Here is an 18,496-nt window from a genome sequence, read left to right as displayed (position 1 = left end):
GATGGGTAGGGCACAGCAAAGATCCACAGCTAAGGGAGATGCATATTCTGGAGAGCAGCAGAGCCATCCTGCAGGTGGAGAGATAAGAAGTGGGGCAAACATTGTCAAAGGCTCTGTCAGACTGGCCCATATTGAAGGCCATTGTGAAAGTCCCCCATCTGTGCATTCTTCATCTGGGCTTCACACTGCTCTGTGACTCTAAGAACCAGCATGGGCATCGAAGATAACAAGGGTCAGTATTGGCTTATGACTGACTGAATGAACAGAGGATGTCTTCTAGAAGAAAAGACCAAGGAAAGGACAGAGGGTATTAAGATCTTGCAAATCCAGGGATGCTAATAGCCTGGACCTGAATAGTGGCTGAGGAGATGGAGAAGAGGCAGCAGCTCTAAGACCTATTTTGATAGGACTCAGGACACTGATTGTGAGAACTAAAGTAGAAAAATGGGTCAAGAATGACTCTAATGCTTCTGACCCAGGCAACTGGAATTTAAGCAGAAGAGCAAGAAGGGATAATGAACTTGGTTTAGATCACATAAAGAACTTTATTCACTAAATACTTTTAACTCCCTTATAACCAAGATAATTTATATTTATTACAAAAGCAAATATATCAAAGAACACTTTGAAATACAATTAAATTTGTTTATTGAAATAATATAAACAGTGGGTAATACAGATTGTTTTCAGCATAACATAGGTGTCACACATTTCTCCTGGTAAGAGATAGTAAATAGATAGGCTGGAGAAATACAATAATAGAATATTATAGAATAATTAATTTTATTACTGGGAGTGTCCGTATAGATCAGCAAACTGAACCCCATTAACAGGCGAGGAAACTAAAAACTAGAGAGGCTGGCATTTTCCACTGGACTAATTTTTAGGGCATTCACCATGTGCCAGGCACTTACTTGGTGCTGGGCATATAAAAGTAAACAGCACAGTTCCTATACTGAAGGAGCTCCTAGCCAAGCAAGTGTGTGATAGTGTCCAGTAAGCAGGAAATTAACACACAGCCGAAAACAGCATGCTTCAGTTGCAAGGTGCACCTGATCCAGGCTTGGAAGAAGTTCTCTGAAGGTCTTGTGTGAGCTGATCTACAAAGGATGAGGAGAAATCAAGTAGACAAAGAGGTTGTACCCAAGCAAGGCCAAGATGAGAAAAAGCATGGAGCATTTAGTTAGCCAAAAGCATTACTGTACAGGGAAATGTTAGTCCTGGATTTTGGAGACAATAGTCTTCCTGTTCCTGGTTCAATTCTATTTTTAGAACACTACATGTCTCTGTGGGTCACCTGACAAGTATGTGATGATTCAGCACAAGTATAAATACACTTGATTGAAAAAAGGAAACAGACATGGCTCATGCTTACCCAGTGATAGACATCAAGATTTTCAAACTCTCTTGTTTAAAATATCCCTTTAGAGGAATAATTACTTTGTATTATAGCATTTCATTTCCTCCCAAAACGTTTATATCAACTGGCTCATGCCATAAACTTAAGGTTGGATGGGATTTTAAGGCACCGCTCTTTCAGTAGCCTAGGGAGCATGGGTTGGGGGGCAGTGAGACCAGTCAATTCCTTGATGGAGACAATAAAGGGGTCATTATCCGCAGAGTACTTAAAAATTAATAGTAAAACTAACCAAAACTGTTCTGCTTGTTATTATCACCATGTGCCAGGAATCTGATGGTTCTCAGTAATGTCGGTAATAAAACATTCTTCTCTCTCAAGGCAAACTACTCCCGCTCTCAGCCCCACATAAGATGCTGCATTTCCTAGACACTGAGCACGTAGAAAGCACCGCACCCAGACAGGCTACCCAAGTCCCCATATTCATTTCTCCAGTTCACATTACCACAGCGTCTCCATCCTATTCTCTCTTGTAAACATAGGTTGAGTAGTTAACATCATATGTACAAAAAAAAATCAATGTATATCTTCAAAGACGATTCTCATCTCTCAAGTCTCAAATCTGTTTTGAACTAAGGCCACCAGTGTCTGATGTCCAATGCTGTCATTCCTGCATTCTCAGGCTTACCAAGAGCAGTCCTCACTCATCCTCTCCAGCCGGGCTGTCTGACATGTACTTGGGGGAATAAACACCGCAGGGTCCGCAATGCCCAGCTGTATGTCGAAAAAACGTGTGGACAGTACCACACTGTAATTTTTGGTGAAGGTTTCCTGGACAGGATAACAATCCTTGACTGTATAAATGCCAATCCAGGTTTCATCTATAGGAGGAAGGGAAGTTGACACTTTAATATATAAAACAGGCAAAATACCTGTATTTTTAATTTTGGTAAATTATACATAAAATTTAACATTTTAACCATTTTTAAGTACAGTTCAACGGCACTAAGTACATTCACATTGTTGTGTTACCATCACCACCACCCTCTCCAAAATTTTTTCATCTTCCCTAGTTGAAACTTTATGCCCATTAAATGCTAACTCCCCATTCCCCCTCCTCCTAGCCCCTGGCAACTGCCATTTTCTTTCTGTCTCTATGAACTTGACTACTCGGTACTTCATATCAATGGACTTATACGGTGTTTGTCCTTTAGTGACTGGTTTAGTTCACTTAGCATAATGCCCTCAAGGTTCATCCATGTTGTAGCATGTGTCAGAATTTCCTTCTTCTTAAGGCTGAGTAATATTCCATTATATGAATATACCACATTTTGTTTACTTATTCATCTGCTGATGGACACCTGGGTTGTTTCTGTTTCTGGTGATTATGAATAATTCTGCTATAGACATAAATGTTCAAATATCTGAGTCCTTGCTTTTAATTCTTTTGGGCATATGGTCAGAAGTGGGATTACTGGGTCATATGGTAATTCCATGCTTTTTTGTTTTTTTTGCGAGCTGCCATATTATTTCCCACAGCATAAAGGCCTGTGTTTTGACACAGTCTTGGGGTAGGGTATTGGCAACAGAACAGAGAAGAGCTTCACATCTGTGTATAAAAGCAGACACTAAAAATAATGGCAGTAAATCTGGTTAGTGTAACATTAGGAAGTGATGTGAGGAAGGAAAAGAAGGCACTCAATTCTAATGTGTGCCTTAGATAAACACCTTCCATGTCACTGGTCCAGGGAGGTGGGGTGATGGAGATCATTAAATGTCAGAGTCAAGGCCAAGTCCATAAGACTAATGTGGCAGAAAGGTACAGGTGGTGCTAGAAGGCTGAGGTATTTCAAATATGATGCTTAGTTCCCAGTTCTGCTAGCAGAGTATATGTGGGGATGTCAGTGGGGCTGTCAATGAGGATTAAACAATTCGATTATGCTTATAAATTTCCCTAACTACTACTTTCTTTAATAGGCTTAAATATTTTTTCCCATGATGCTTTCTGAGATGCAACCATCTCATATTTTTTGAACACTTACATGATCTAGCCGACTTTCTGTCGGACCACTCCTGGACAGTGATCTGCTCCTGGGGCCCCCCTATGGAGTACTGATCCTCAAAGGTGGAGTTCTGAGGAATGTTAAGAGGATCCCAGGGGTCTGTCAGTGTGATCTTGGAGCACTGCTTGGTGGCTTGTTCAATCTGAAACATCACTCCTTCTTTATAGAGCAAAATATATTCAAATAATCTGGAAGACAGTAAAAGAGAATAGTTCAGGACTTTACATGATAATCATCATGGATTTTATCAGCACAAAGGCCAAAAGCTTTTGATATAAATTACTCCTACAACAGAAAATAGCTTGTAGGTAATCATTTACTTATAAACACAAGACATATGAGTACAGAGCCCACAACTGAATATTCGCTAGACAATTACTTACCAAGCACCATATGCCAGACTCTGTGTTTAGGATACAAACATGAAGAAGACCTGACCATAGATTAACAGATATTCGTGACCTCTTTAAACACAGATACAGGAAGATTTGATCATTGGCTTGGTTGAGCTCTCCTTATAGCACTAAGTCAAAGAATTACATTTACTGAATGTATAATGACAAGAACACACTGATAGACCAGGCACCTCAGCCCCATTGTCTAGACTGTCAGTCATGAATAAAGAAAGGACTTTGGTGAGGAGATACAGCAGCAATGAGAATGGACACACTTCACATACTGGCATGAGGCTTAGATAAGCAAGGACAAAAGCTGAGGGGACCCAAAAATGAATGGCTTTCTGTGCAGATTGTCTGCATGCTCTCTGCCTCCTCTCTCACAGCCCTGGGCACTCCCTACTCCCAGGCTGTGCCAGGAATCAGCAGACCACCTGTGATCATCTTACATACTGTGTTGTCAACCATACTGTGTCATTTTTAAATCTAAGCAATCTGGAGTGAAGCCCACTGAGTTTCTTTTTTTTTTTTTACTTTAAATGATTTTTTATTTTTAATTGTAGTTGACATACAATATTATATTAGTTTCAGGTATACAACCTAGTGATTAGATATTATATAACTTATTAAGCGATCATCCTGATAAATCTCACACCCATCTGACACCATACATATATTATTGACTATATTCCCTACACTGTACTTTACATCACCATGACTATTCTGTAACTAGCAATTTGTACTTTTTCACCCATACTCCAACCCTACTCTTATCTGGTAACCATCAAAATGTTATCTGTATCTATGAGTCTGTTTCTATTCTCCTTGTTTAGTTATTTTGTTTTTCAAATTCCACATAAAGGAAATCATATGCCAATGGAGTTTCTACGTGTTTGACTGTCAATATAAAACTCAGGCCACGCTGCTGGTTGAGCAGCATGAGGATGCAGCCCTGACCTCAAAAAGTGAAATTTGCAGCACCTGAGGGTGGCAGAGCCTAGAAAAGTGGCTTTTCATGAGCAAGTAACTCCACTTCACAGCCTTCATGAAGGATACCTGCTCACCATTCCAAGTCTGAGCACAAAAATTACTTTCTTCAGGAAAAAGTATTATAAATGATCACTATCTATGTGGTTAAAATAGTATTAGGGCTTCTGTTTTGTAAGAGCTATTATAGAAATATATACGTGACCTCATTTTATATATTTAAATATATCTATCCTGCTTATTACAGAAAATATTTGAAATGGTGTACAAGGGTAAAACTCAAGCACAGCCCTTTAGAAGTGAGAGTGCATGTAGACAGGAAAGGTAGTGTTCATTTTATGCCACATTGCTCAAAAATGGAGTCAGCCTCTTATAACACACCCAGGGTTCACATCAAACTATAAGCCCTTCGGAGGAGTTTGGGGTTGGGCTGTCACTGTTTTCTCATGTCACTGTATTCTTGTTAGGCTCCTGGCACTTCAGGGTCTAAACATTCATGGAAGGAATACAAAAACAACATCAACTTCAGAGCATAGTCCATTTGTAAACATGGGAATTTTTCTGCCCACACAAATTCTGTTCCATGGTCCTTTTAATGACAGCAGGCCCCTACAAAATGCCTGTATTTTTTGCCCTCAGGGGTGGTCTTTGTTATTCTTCTCTTCATCATCAGTGTCATCCTCCTGTGCTTTCTAAATTTAAGGTGTTTAGTGAAGAGAGTCATTTCTAGCTTTTGCTGACACTCCAGTCAAGTGCTTCTCAAATTGCCATGATTGTCCCTTGGAAGATGTACAGTCATGTTCAGGAGGGGAGGTTCCTTCTTGAGAATAGCCTGCAGCCCCTAAATCCAAGATCACAGAAGTGAGGTCCCGATAGCCAAGTCTGCATACATGACTTGGTCAAACTCAGCAGATCTTGCTCAACAAGAGATGGACACCTGACCTAGGCAGGACAATCAGTTGCACTCCCTCAGACATGTGGTATGTTAACAGAAGTTTTGCCAGTCCGTCTCATGTGACTGGATACATCATATGTAAACACAGAAGTCATGGGAGGCTATTTCCCAACAAGTGAACTGAATAAGAGCAAAGAATGAAGCAGAGAGAAGCACAGAGCAAGCTGGGATTCCAACAGTTGTTCAGTTCCTACATGCATTTCTTTTCTGGGGCCCAGTGCCTAGAGATACCCTTGTAAAAAAGTTATATGTTTCCTTTGCTCTAATAAACTTTCCTTTTTCTGCTTGGAACTTTTTGTGTGACTCATAAGCAGGACTCATTTATAATATAGTTGAGGATTCCACTGTTCCATCCAGAGTCCTGGGTAACAGCTACCAGTACAGCTGTTCTGGGAGAGGCATGGCATGGCCTGCTGCAGAACCAAGGGCCACCAACACCGGGGTGGTCACCTGACAGGGAAGGGAAGGTGACAGCAGGAGCAGAATGGCCAACTTTACTGTTTTCCTGAGGCCAGCTCTGCCTATACCAAAAAGTACAATTTAATTTTAAAATGAGAATTCTAGACTTGAAACAATCATTATAAAATGTTAACATTTGTTAATTCTGGGTGGTCTGAACACAGGTGTTTGTTATACTGTTCTCTGTTCTTTTCTGTTTTCAAAATAAAAAATGTTTTAATGAGTGCATGGTCTGATATTGAGCTATGTCAAGAGTATCTTAAGTAAGACAGAAAATATTCACTTAATTAGAAACAAAATAGAACAGTAAAATTTGTTTTACAAAATACACGTGTATATAAATGTGAGTACTACTCTGCAGAGAGTTTTGGAAAAGATTTTTATGATGCTGTAGTGGCTTGTATGTTTATGTGAACATATGCACAATTAAGCTTCAGGTTCTTCATTGCCAAAAGGATACAGCGCCTGGAACCCAACAGAGCCACAAGGTCAAAATGCAGAGGTCAGCCAGGGTTGAAATGAATCATCAGCCTAGGATGCTGTGTGGGTAATAACCGTAGACCCAAAGAACCGACCAACTTCAACAGAAACTGGATTCTGGGAGGAGAGATCAAAGCCTGGCTCTGAAATGAAGTAAGCTGTCACAAACTATGCCCCTGGGGTGCAATCAAGCAAGGTGAGGTGCTGGAATGGATGTGGAGGGAAAGGCAGGCAGGCCAGCCCTGGTTCACCAACAGCATGTAAATTCCTCCTTGCTGGCCAGACGCCACTGTAAATACAGTTCCAGGAGGGCCCTACCACTTACTTAACTCCCCCAAAACCTAACCATTTTTACATTTTTGGGAAGAGGAATTGAGTTAAATTTATATATTAATGTAGAAAGTATGGATATCTTTACAACGTTGAATCATCCTACACCCCCAAAAAATCTTTCAATGTTTTCAAATATTATTTTGTCTCTTTGTATATTTCAGGAGTGTTTAATTTTTTCTGTATAGACTTTGTACATCTTCTTTAAATTTATTCCTGTTTGCCTTTTGTTACTGCTGATACTGTTTTAAATAAAATCTTTTCCACTGTAGTTTCTAGCAGATTATTGTTTCTATATATTAAGAATACTAATTTTTCACATTAATTGTATATACTGCTACCTTACTAAATATGTTATTATTTGAATGTTTTATGTTTTAAGTCTTTTATGTTTTCCAAATATGCTGCATTCAATGGCAGAGATAGTTTTTTATCTCTTCTTTTATAACTTTTGCACCTCTAATTATTTTATCTCTCTGATTATATTGGCCAATAAATCCAACACAATATCAAAAAAAAAATAGAGATAATGCACATTGTTGCCTCCTTCCTGGGTTTAGTAGGGAAAGAGGCTTTGGTTCCAATACTAAGTAAAGTAAGAACTGTACAGATGGTATCATATTAAGGAAGTATCCATCAATTGCTACTGAATACTTTGTATCAGAAATGTTTGCTTAATTTCATCAACTGGATTTCTGGAAACTAAGTGATGATCACATGTTTATTTTCATAAATGTTTTTGGATTCCTTAAAATTAAATTATCCTTGCATTCCTGAACAAAGCCTCACTAGGTCATAATGTATTCTTTTCTATTTTTATGTGCTGCTAGATTCAGTTTGGCATTTGGAAATTATTAATCAATGATTTTTTTAATTTTCATAAATGAGATTGCTTTATAAGAATTTTACTAAATGCACATTTCTCATCTACATGAGAAATATATGAGATTAAATTATTTCCGCAATTTGTTAATATTAACACCATTAACAATGCTGACTAAAAATGGGAGATAAACCCTTCTGCCTGTATTTACAACAAAATGGAAAATTTATAGACTGATATTGTTGGGTCAAAGGAAATTCCCATTATGTATTTTATAAGATAATGCCATCCCCTGCCCTGGCTGGCATAGCTCAGTGGATTGAGCATGGGCTGCGAACCAGGCATCGCAGGTACGATTCCCAGTCAGGGCACATGCCTAGGTTGCAGGCCACGGCCCCCAGCAAGCACACATTGATGTTTCTCTTTCTCTCTCTCTCTCTCTCTCTCTCTCTCTCTCTCTCTCTCTCTCTCTCTCTCTCTCTTTTTCTCCTTCCCTTCCCTCTCTAAAAATAAATAAATAAAATCTTTAAAAAAAGATAATACTGTCCCTCCTCCCAAAAAAAGCACGTTGTAATTTTTAACTGAATGTACAGCTTCATTAATTTCCACCCATTACATAAAAGTTTTTAAATATATTTTATTGATTATGCTATTAGAGTTGTCCCATTTTTTTAACCCTTTATTCCCCTCTGCCCTGTACCGCCCTCCCACAATCATTCCCCCACCTTAGTTCATGTCCGTGGGTCACATACATAAATTCTTTGGCTTCTCCATTTCCCATACTGTTCTTAACCTCCCCCTGTCTATTTTGTACCTATCATTTATGTTTCTTATTCCCTGTACCTTTCCCCCGATTCTCTCTTTACCCCCTCCCTGCTGATAACCCTCCACATGATCTCCATTTCTGTGAAACTGTTCCTGTTCTAGTTGTTTGCTTAGTTCATTTTTGTATTTGTTTTGTTCTTTTTAGGTTCAGTTGTTGACAGTTGTTTGTTGTCATTTTACTGTTTGTATTTTTTATCTTATTTTCTTAGATAAGTCCCTTTAACATTTCATATAATAAGGGCTTGATGATGATGAACTCCTTTAACTTGACCTTATTGGAAAGCACTTTATCTGCCCTCCCATTCTAAATGATAGCTTTGCCGAATAGAGTAATCTTGCATGTAGGTCCTTGCCTTTCATGACTTGCAATACTTCTTTCCAGCCTCTTCTTGCCTGCAAGGTTTCTTTTGAGAGATCAGCTGATAGTCTAATGGGAATTCCTTTGTACGTGACTGTCTCCTTTTCCCTTACTGCTTTTAAGATTCTCTTCTTATCTTTAATCTTGGGTAACATAATTGTGATGTGCCTTGGTGTGTGCTACCTTGGGTCCAACCTTTTGGGGACCCTCTGAGCTTCCTGGACTTCCTGCAAGTCTGTTTCCTTTGCCAGATTAGGAAATCTCTCCTTCATTATGTTTTCAAATAAGTGTTTGATTTCTTGCTCTTCTCTTATCCTTCTGGCACCCCTATAATTCAGATGTTGGAACATTTAAAGTTGTCACAGAGGTTCCTAAGTCTACCAATTGTTTTTTGAATTCTTGTTTCTTCATTCTGCTCTGGTTGAATGTTTACTTCTTCCTTCTGCTCCAAACCATTGATTTGAATCCCAGTTTCCTTCTCTTCACTGTTGGTTCCCTATACATTTTCCTTTATTCCACTTGGCATAGCCTTCACTTTTTCCTCCATTTTGTGACCATACTCAACCATTTCTGTAAGCATCCTCATTACCAGTGTTTTGAACTCTGCATCATACAGGTTGGCTGTCTCTTCATTGCTTAGCTGTATTTTTTCTGGAGCTTTGATCAGTTCTTTCATTTGGGCCATTTTTTGTCTCGGTGCTCCTGTTGCATAGTAAGGGGTGGAAACTTAGGTATTGGGCAGGGCAGTACAACCCACATTGCTGTGTTGTGGCACTGTATGTGGAGGAGAGATCAGAGAAGGAACAATGCTGCTTGTTCAGCTCTTGGCCAACTTTCAGTCACTTCCTCCACTACAAACAAGTAGATTGGGCCCTTTTGGTGCTGATTCCTGGGTGGGTGGGTTTGTGTATGTTCTAGGACCAATTGGTCTTTCCAATGAACTCTCCTGTGAGGCTGGGAGTTTCTCCTGCTGCCTCAACCTCCACAGGTATTTTTCAGTCAGAAGTTTTGAGGCTTTATCTCTCCTTGCTGCAACTCTGGTTTATGTGGTCTTGTTCCCCAGTTTTTCCTCCCAGTTTATCTGCACGCATATGTGGAACCACACACCCCACCAGTTGCCACCTCGCCCGCCCTGGTTCTCCAGCCACTACCTTGCTTCAAGTCCTCTCTGCCCCATCTTCCCATCTCCACTCATCCTACCATTCAGGATGAATGTTTCTTCTTTAACTCATTGGTTGTCGTACTTCCATACAGCTCAATTTTCTGGTAATTCTGATTATTTTTCATTTTTAAATTTGTTGTTGTCCTTTTTTTGGTTGTGCAAGAAGGCAAAGTATATCTACCTACCCCTCCATCTTGGCCAGAAATCTAAAAGTTTACCTTACTATGATAAAACAAAAACTTTTTTTTAATTTAAATTATTTTTTTTCTTTCAATTACAGTTGATATACAATATTATATTAGTTTCAGGTGTACACCCAAGTAATTTGACATTATATAACTTACTAAGTGATTATCCCAATAATTCCCATACTCATTTGACACCATACATAGTTACATACACAGAATATTATTTACCATATTCTCTATGTTGTACTTTACATCCCCATGACTGTTCTGTGACAACCAATTGTATGCCTTAATCCTTTCACCTTTTTCACTATCCTACCAACCCCCTCCCATCTGGCAACCATCAAAGTGTTTTCTGTATCTATGAATCTGCATCTGTTCTGCTTGTTTATTTTGTTTTTTAGATTCAATTTTTGGAAGATATATATTTATCGGCATTTTATTATTTATATTCACATTTTTTATCTTTCTTCTTCTTCTTCTTCTTCTCCACCTTACTTCTCCTTCTCCTTCCTTTTCTTAAAGAAGACCCTTTAAAATTTAATGTAATACTGGTCTGGTGATGATAAACTCCTTTAGTTTTTCTTATCTGGGAAGGTCTTTATCTGTGTTTCAACTCTAAATGATAGCTTTGCTACGTAGAGTAATGTAGGTTGTTGGTCCTTGCTTTTCAGCACTTTGAACATTTTTTGCCAATCCCTCTGGCTTGCAAAGTTTCTGTTAAGAAATCAGCTGACAGTGTCATAAGAGCTCCCATGTAGAAAACTACCTGCTCTTCTTTTACTGTTTTTAAAGTTCTCTCTTTGCATTTCACCTTTGAGTTTTAATTATGATATGTCTCAATGTGGGCCTTTTGGGGTTTATCTTGTTTGGGGCTCTCTGTGCTTCCTGGACTTGTATGCCTACCTCCTTCACCAGATTAGGGTATTTTTCCATCATTATTTTTTCACATAGGTTTTCAGTTCCTTGCTGTCTCTGTTCTCTTTCTGGCACCTCTATACCACAAATGTTGGTGTGCTTGATGTTGTCCCAGAGGGGGCAACCCTTATACTAACCTCATTTGTTTGGATTCTTTTTTCTTTTTGCTGTTTTAATGGGTCTTTTTTGCTTCCTTACATTAAAGCCACTGATTTGATTCTTGGCTTCATCTACTCTTCTTTGATTAGTTACTCTTCATTTCAACTCTGGTGGTGAGGTTCAGTTGGTTGGAGCATCATCCCATAAACCAAAAGGTCACAGGTTTGATTCCCAGTCAGAGCACATGCCTAGGTTGCAGGTTTGGTCTGAGGTCAAGGTACATATGAGAGGCTGTTTCTTGCATCAGTGCTTCTTTCCCTCTTTTTTTCTTCCTTTCCCTCTCTATAAACACAAAATCAATAAGCATGTCCTCAGATGAGGATTAAAAAATTCTTCATTTCAGTTAGTATATCCTTCATTTCTGGCTCTTTTTTTATGGCTTCCATGTCCTTTTTATGCTGTTGATATTCTCACTAAGTTCACTGAGCAGTGTTTTGAACTCTGCATCTAATGGATTGCTTGTGCATTTGTTTTTCTGGAGTTTTGTTCTATTCTTTCATATGGGACATGTTTGTTTTTTTTGAATCCTGTTCTGTTCTTTCATTTGGGTCATGTTTCTTTGTCTCCTCATTTTGGCAGCTTCCCTGTGTTTGTTTCTATGTATTAGGTAAAGCTGCTACAACTTCCTGGCTTGGCAGAGTGGCCTTATGTGGTAGGTGTTCTGTAGGGTCCAGGGGCAGAGCCTCCCTGATCACCCAAGCTGGCTTCTCCAGGTGTACCCCACACCCATGGATTGTGTACACTCTCCTGTTGTACTTGAGCCCAGATTGCTGTTGACACATCAGTGGGAGAGATTTACCCCCAGGCCAATTGGCTGTAAGAGCTGGCTGAAACTACTATGGAGGATCAGCTGTGCAGTACCACCACCCCCCGCCCCCTGCCACAGAGTAGGACTTACTTCAGCAGGGCTCTGGTGAATGCTGAGTCCAACCTATGTCACTGTAGAGGTGGTTAGGTAGTGATACACCAATGTGTTCTAAAGCTTTCCACTGGGTGCAGTGGCTCTGGGGCCACCCAGAAGGTGCAGGCCAAGGTCAGCTGCTGCCTGTGTTTTATCCAGGGTCACCTGGCATGAGCTACAAAGCAATTTTCATATGGCTGCTGCTTATGCTGGTATTGGAGGTGCCCAGGTGAGGCCAAGATGACAAACAAGGCTGGCTGCTACTAGTGCCAGTCCTAGAGCTACTTAGCAAGGGGTATGGGACATCCTGAGGCCAGATGGTGCTTGTTTTGGATATTTTAGGGTAGTATGAAGCATGAGCCAAGATATGCCATTCATATAAAAAAGCGACTGAGCACAGCTTGGATGAGCCAGCCAGTTGGGTATAGCAGGGTTTCAGGTAATCACCAGTGTTTGTAGCTCACAAAGAGTGTGAGCCAGATAGATGGGTACTCAGATATGATGCCTGCCTGCTAGCACTGTGGGTGGGGTCTCAGAAAAGGAACAATGGCCTCTGGCAGCATTTCTGTATGGCTAAAATCTTACCCCCAATTCTCAATCTGATGTCAGACAATTCAGTTCCTCTCCACATGTCCTTGGTGCCTTTTGAGCTACTGCCCCAGCACTGGAACTCAGAGGGAGTGAGTCTGTGTACCTTCATACATGGGCCCTTTAAGAGGAACTGCCTGGAATTCCAGAAGCCCTCTGTCCCACTGAAGCACAATCTACACTGGTTTTTACAGCCCAAAGTTATGAGGACCTCTATTTCTGGTGCTAGAGCCTTAGGCTAAGGGACTTGGTATGGGACTGGGGCTCCTCACTCCTCAGGGGGGCACCTCTGTAGCTGAGATAACCCTTTCAGTTTTTATCAGCCAGTTCCATGTGCCCATCCCTCCTACCAGTCTCAAGGTAGCTTCTTGTTTAAATCCCTAGTAGGACTTCCATTTGACTAGATTTCTGGTGGTTCTGAATGATGGTTGTTCTGTACTTTCAATGTAATTCTGGTGTGGTTGTGCGGGGATGCTAGTACCACATTAAGCTACACCTCCATCTTGACCAGAAGTCAGTGAGAAAACTTTTATGTGTAGTTTTCCTACTTCAGGTTAAGGTTTATAATGTGAAAAGCACTGTAAAGAAGCTTAGGTCAAAGAATCAAGGTTCCCAGTCAACCACTGATGAGTTGTATGATCATAGTTTTAATCTATTTATCATATGTAAAGAGAGACTAAAATTTTGAAGGTCATAGCATTATTATAAAGATGATTTGAGATAATGGTTATAAAACTGTTATATAAATACAAGGATGTACAGCTTTGTAGGAAAGCCTGGTTATAACAGTATTTACTATAATGTTTAATAAAGAAACTACTTCATTAACTTGTGTACTTAACACTTGATCTAGTATGTAACAAAGAAAGGTTAACTCATCCAGGTGAAATGGAGAAGTAAGGAGAGAACATTTCTGAATGCTATAGTAGATCCTTTTATAGAAGACCAGCAGGCATTCCCACCCCTTCTCTCTTGCTGGCTTCTTAATATAGATGCTGAGAAAGTATGCTCATACACTCATTTTCTTAGTCTCCTTTGGAGCTAGGGGTATAGATCATTCTGGCACTGGAAACCTAAAAGCAACATGATCACATGTGGGGAGAGGAAATTCTCTGGACATTTCTCTTCTTTCAAAAGAAAAGGAAAATAAAGATGTGGCACACATATACAATGGAATACTATTTGGTCATAAGCAATAAAACATTGCAATTAGTGACAACAAGTATGGATCTTGCTAAGTGAAATAAGTCAGACATAAAGGGATAAGAACTGTATAATTCCATTCATATATAGGATACAAAACAGAAATCAACAAAAGAACAATCAAAATAGACAAACTCATAGAATAGTGAAGGGAAGTAGAGGGAGGACAAAAAGGGTAAAGGGTGTCAAATACATGGTGATTAAAGGAGACTAGACTTTGAATGGTGAACACAATGGAGTGTACAGATGTATTATGAAATTGTACACCTGAACATTAAATAATATTATTAACCAATGTTACCTTAATAAATTGAATTTAAAAAATTAAAGTTTAAAAATTTCAGTGCAAAAAAAAAAGAAACAAAAAGAGGAGAGTCTCTGTCCTATTCCTCTTCATTAATTTCTTGTCTTTGAACATAATTGGGTAAGAACATGTGCTTGGAGTGGCAGCAGCTACCGTTAAACAATGAGGCAACAAGTCAGTATGCCATCTTGCAACTAAAAGCCAACATTCTAAGAATGTCAGAGTAGGTGAATGGAGAAGAACATTGGGCCTTGATGAAACCAAATATCCTCATAGTTTAAACCTCTGATAGATTTACTGCAACTGAAACACCTGAAATGAAATAAGTAAAAACCACTGCTTTACAAGGTATTATCTATAGGGTTCCTTGCAATAAGTTTACAAGTCTATGAGAGTCTTCGCTTCCAGAATGAACAGGGCCCAAGAATTTGGCTAATGTTAGAATCCAAAACACCAGAATCTAAGCTGGGCACAGAAAATTCTGAACAGCCACTGCCTTTACAGCCAAGAATTAATATAGTCAGAAAACAAAACAAAACAAAACCTGAATTAGTATAGTCAGAAAAAAAAAAAAAAAAGCAAACAACAACCAAAGAAGAAAAATAGTCTTAAGACTGGAAAATTCAGCTGACTGACATGTTATTAACTTTCTTCTCCTTTTTTTAACAAATGAGAAAATATGAAGCTCAGAGCATATCTTAATAGCAAATATTTGTGCCAAGATTTAACCAAAGATCTGATCTCCAATGAGCCTCATTCTAATGCATTAACACCATGCTCCTTCTCTCCTTCCACAAGGGGAAAGAATGATTCTTCCTGTCCATGTAAAATTTCTTGACTACCCAAGGTATATTAAATTACAGAAAAGAGAATGGACAAATACTATATTGTGATTACAAAAGGACTTTGGCTTTTATAAAAGAAATTGGACAAAGTTTGGATTTGTTTAATATGCAACATAATAGATTAGTAATGCATGCCGGCTCTCTGACTCTTAGCAGGAAGAATTGAGCTGCGGCCACTTGCCGTTCTGGTGTAAAGCAAGACAGAGTTACACCCTGCAGTGATTATGAGACATAAAAGAAAAACGTTATTTTGAAATTGCTGTGTTAGACACAAACTCATTGTGCAGGCTGATGCCAACCAAATACGACAAAAGGAAAGTTAAATTGCTTGAGAATGCAGCCCTAGGAAAAGTAAAATCAAAGTGCGATTATGTGTGCAATTTAAGAACGTGTAAGTGATGGATCTGTACTACTTGGATTCTAGTTCAAAAGAGGAAAACTGCTCAAGAAATTGAAATAAAATTTCCCCCAAAATGTATCTGGATGGATATTGGCAATGTGTAGGCATAAATTCTTTCATCCTATGAAACATAATAAAAAACTTCTCATGAGACAGGTCAACATAACTTTTCTTTCCACTATCACTAAAAGAAACAGCCTCATTAATACTGAGATATCCCTATTGCTCTGGTACATAATGATTTCTAGAATTACATGTCAAGGGGTATTAAACAGGTTGGGAGGGTACTAGAATAGTCATGTTTATAGAGCCAGCACTATGCTTTTCAGTAGAAATATATCAGTTCTATCCATGTTGAAATACAAACACATATACACACACCCTTCCAGCTAACAATTAATGAAATTAAAATATAAATGTTATTTTTTACATTCACTGGGACTTGGGATAATTCTGCATTTATGCAGTATTTTATGCTACATAAAAGGAATAATGTGTGACCACAAGAATACCTTTCTAGTGAAAAACATGATTTATCAAAATAGAAAATGCAGGAGAGGCAGTGTACTGGCTACAGGAAACAAAAACAGCAGCAGTGAATTAGAAGGTATACCAGAGCTAAGACAAAAACATAAAGTGATGAAAGGTTAATGAAAAGATAAGAAATTTGGGGGACAGATGTAAGAGAACCAATACATGTAAGTAGAGAAATATTGCAAGGAACAAAGAGAGAAGACAGAATATTAAACCTCCAGAAACAGTAGATAAAATTTCCCTACAGCCATACATAACCTGGAAATATTAATTAATAAAGTTCAAAGATAATGGAAACAACCTACAAAAACTTGGGCAGGAAAAATTATTAACACTAAACCAAAATTACTTTAAAATCAGAGTTCTCTTCTAGATCTCTAAATGCCATAAAAATTTTTAAGCAGAAACATGATTTTTACCTAATGAATTGCGTACTCCTCAAATCATCATTATCTAAGACAGCAGTAAGTAGATGTTCTCAAACATTCAAAGTCTCTGAAAGTATTCTGTCTGAAGAAAATTAATTGAATATATTTTCTAGTTAACTGAAACATGAATCAAAACAAAGGATTCAGGCAAGGTAAACAAGAATATTAGTATAAATTACAGTGACAAATAAATTGTGTAAAATAATAAATGTTCCTTTTTTAATAGTAGACCTTGTGGTAAAGTTACTTATACGTTTGTACAAATATACACATTAGAAAAATTTAACTGTCTTTCAACTGGCAAAGAAGTTGACCTTTTAGAGGTTTGAACTGCATGATAAAAGAACAGAAACCATCCAAACACTTTAAGTTCTTTTCAACATACCTAGTGATATAGAAATAAATACATGTCCTTTATGAAAACAACCACCACGACCACAGCAAATCTGTATCCTGGCATCAGAAAAGCAGATTTCCAAGCTTCATTCTCTAACTCCTTAAAAATAACTGACACCTCACAAAAGTGGCCCCTCTGGGGTCACATGGGTAAGACAGACAACACCTGGAGGTGGGTCAGGAGGAGAATCATTGTCCAAAATACAGAGTATGTGATAAAGGGGACAAGTAGAGACTCAATTCAAAGAAAGAGGACTCCCACATCTAGAGGAAACATATGAACCTCAACAGAACACAGCACCTGTGTTCTGTGTTCATGATGTGGTATTTCAATGGATATCAAATCCTGGGTAGATTCTCTCCTCAGCATCTTTTGCTGAGTGTGGGCTGATAGATTTGTCCACTGGTCCATTGTCCTGTTTCTCCTGAAATTACAGCTTCCATCCTCTTGTACTTTCTGCACATTTGCTGCATTGGCCTCCCCACTTCCTCCAGAGCCTCTCTGCAAAGAGTTTTCCAGGGGCAGCTACCTTCTGTTTGGAGGCCATCTGTCCTGAGAGCTTCTTCTTTCTTTGGAGGGTCTGAGAGCAACCTAAGCACCTGTTAGGGGGTCTGATTTTTCAGATAGCCTCTCAGCCCAAAGAGGAACCAAGAAAAGAGGAAAAGAACATGGCTTCTGAAGAAAACCACTGACATTTGGAAAACTTTCAATGCCCACATTGGGGGAAATTCCCCAAAACTTAAATTGAGGAGCAAGAGAGACATTTGGAACAGTGTTTGATAAGAGAACAGCTAGGGAGAGGCTCATACATGACAAGAACACATGGGATCCATTTTCGGAAGTTGTGAGATGCCCTCCAAGGGAGGGATCCATTACAACTCTGCTTAGAAACTTTTAAAAATATGGGTATATGGTGTAATTTGATGTCAAAAATTATTCTTAATAAAGGAGCTATATGATATAAAATATAAATGAATAATACACCATAAAACCATTGTATAAATCCATTGGTGTATTATTAAAATGTAATTGAGAAGAAACAGGTATCAATAGACAAGGTGGAGTTGTTTACAAGTTATGTACAAACATAATGAATAGAATCTGGATGAAATGGAAGATTTCATAGAAAAATGTAAATACTGGTAATCAAAAATGACTCAGAATGAAACAGGAAGTTAAGTGGACCAATAACCAGAGAGGGGGAAAATCCTTAAAATGACCTAATGATATCTTACATCTTTGATCTTTGAACTTAAAAATAAATCAAAGATATTTTTTCAAAAGAAATTGAGTCCAAATGGTTTTATGAATTAGTATTTTCCAACCTCAAGGCTTTAGAGCATAAAGAAATATAGAAAGCTTGCCAATGTTTTTACAAAAAATATGAAAAACCTCATATTAAAATATATAAAGCATAAAAATAAAGACTACAGATCA

The 18,496-nt window shown here is 38.5% G+C and overlaps 1 protein-coding gene across 2 annotated transcripts in view; it reads right to left on the bottom strand.

Moving 5' to 3' along the window:
- Positions 1–624: 624 nt before the first annotated feature.
- EPDR1 (ependymin related 1) overlaps positions 625–18,496 on the bottom strand; it is a 30,133-nt gene continuing 12,261 nt past the window's right edge. Inside the window, exons 2-4 of one of the 2 annotated variants that reach the window (XM_028525763.2) lie at positions 3,400–3,608; positions 2,046–2,238; positions 625–1,100 (exon numbers count right to left, since the gene is read on the bottom strand). In XM_028525763.2, the coding sequence (XP_028381564.1) occupies position 1,100; positions 2,046–2,238; positions 3,400–3,608 (403 nt within the window). In that variant the 3' untranslated portion in view covers positions 625–1,099. Of the gene's footprint in view, positions 2,239–3,399; positions 3,609–18,496 lie in introns of both variants that reach the window. The other variant, XM_028525762.2, reaches the window with a different exon arrangement.

The sequence above is a fragment of the Phyllostomus discolor genome, chromosome 10 (assembly GCF_004126475.2).
Source record: "Phyllostomus discolor isolate MPI-MPIP mPhyDis1 chromosome 10, mPhyDis1.pri.v3, whole genome shotgun sequence".
In the NCBI taxonomy this organism is placed as follows: domain Eukaryota; kingdom Metazoa; phylum Chordata; class Mammalia; order Chiroptera; family Phyllostomidae; genus Phyllostomus; species Phyllostomus discolor.
This window is presented reverse-complemented; position numbering and strand designations above follow the sequence as displayed.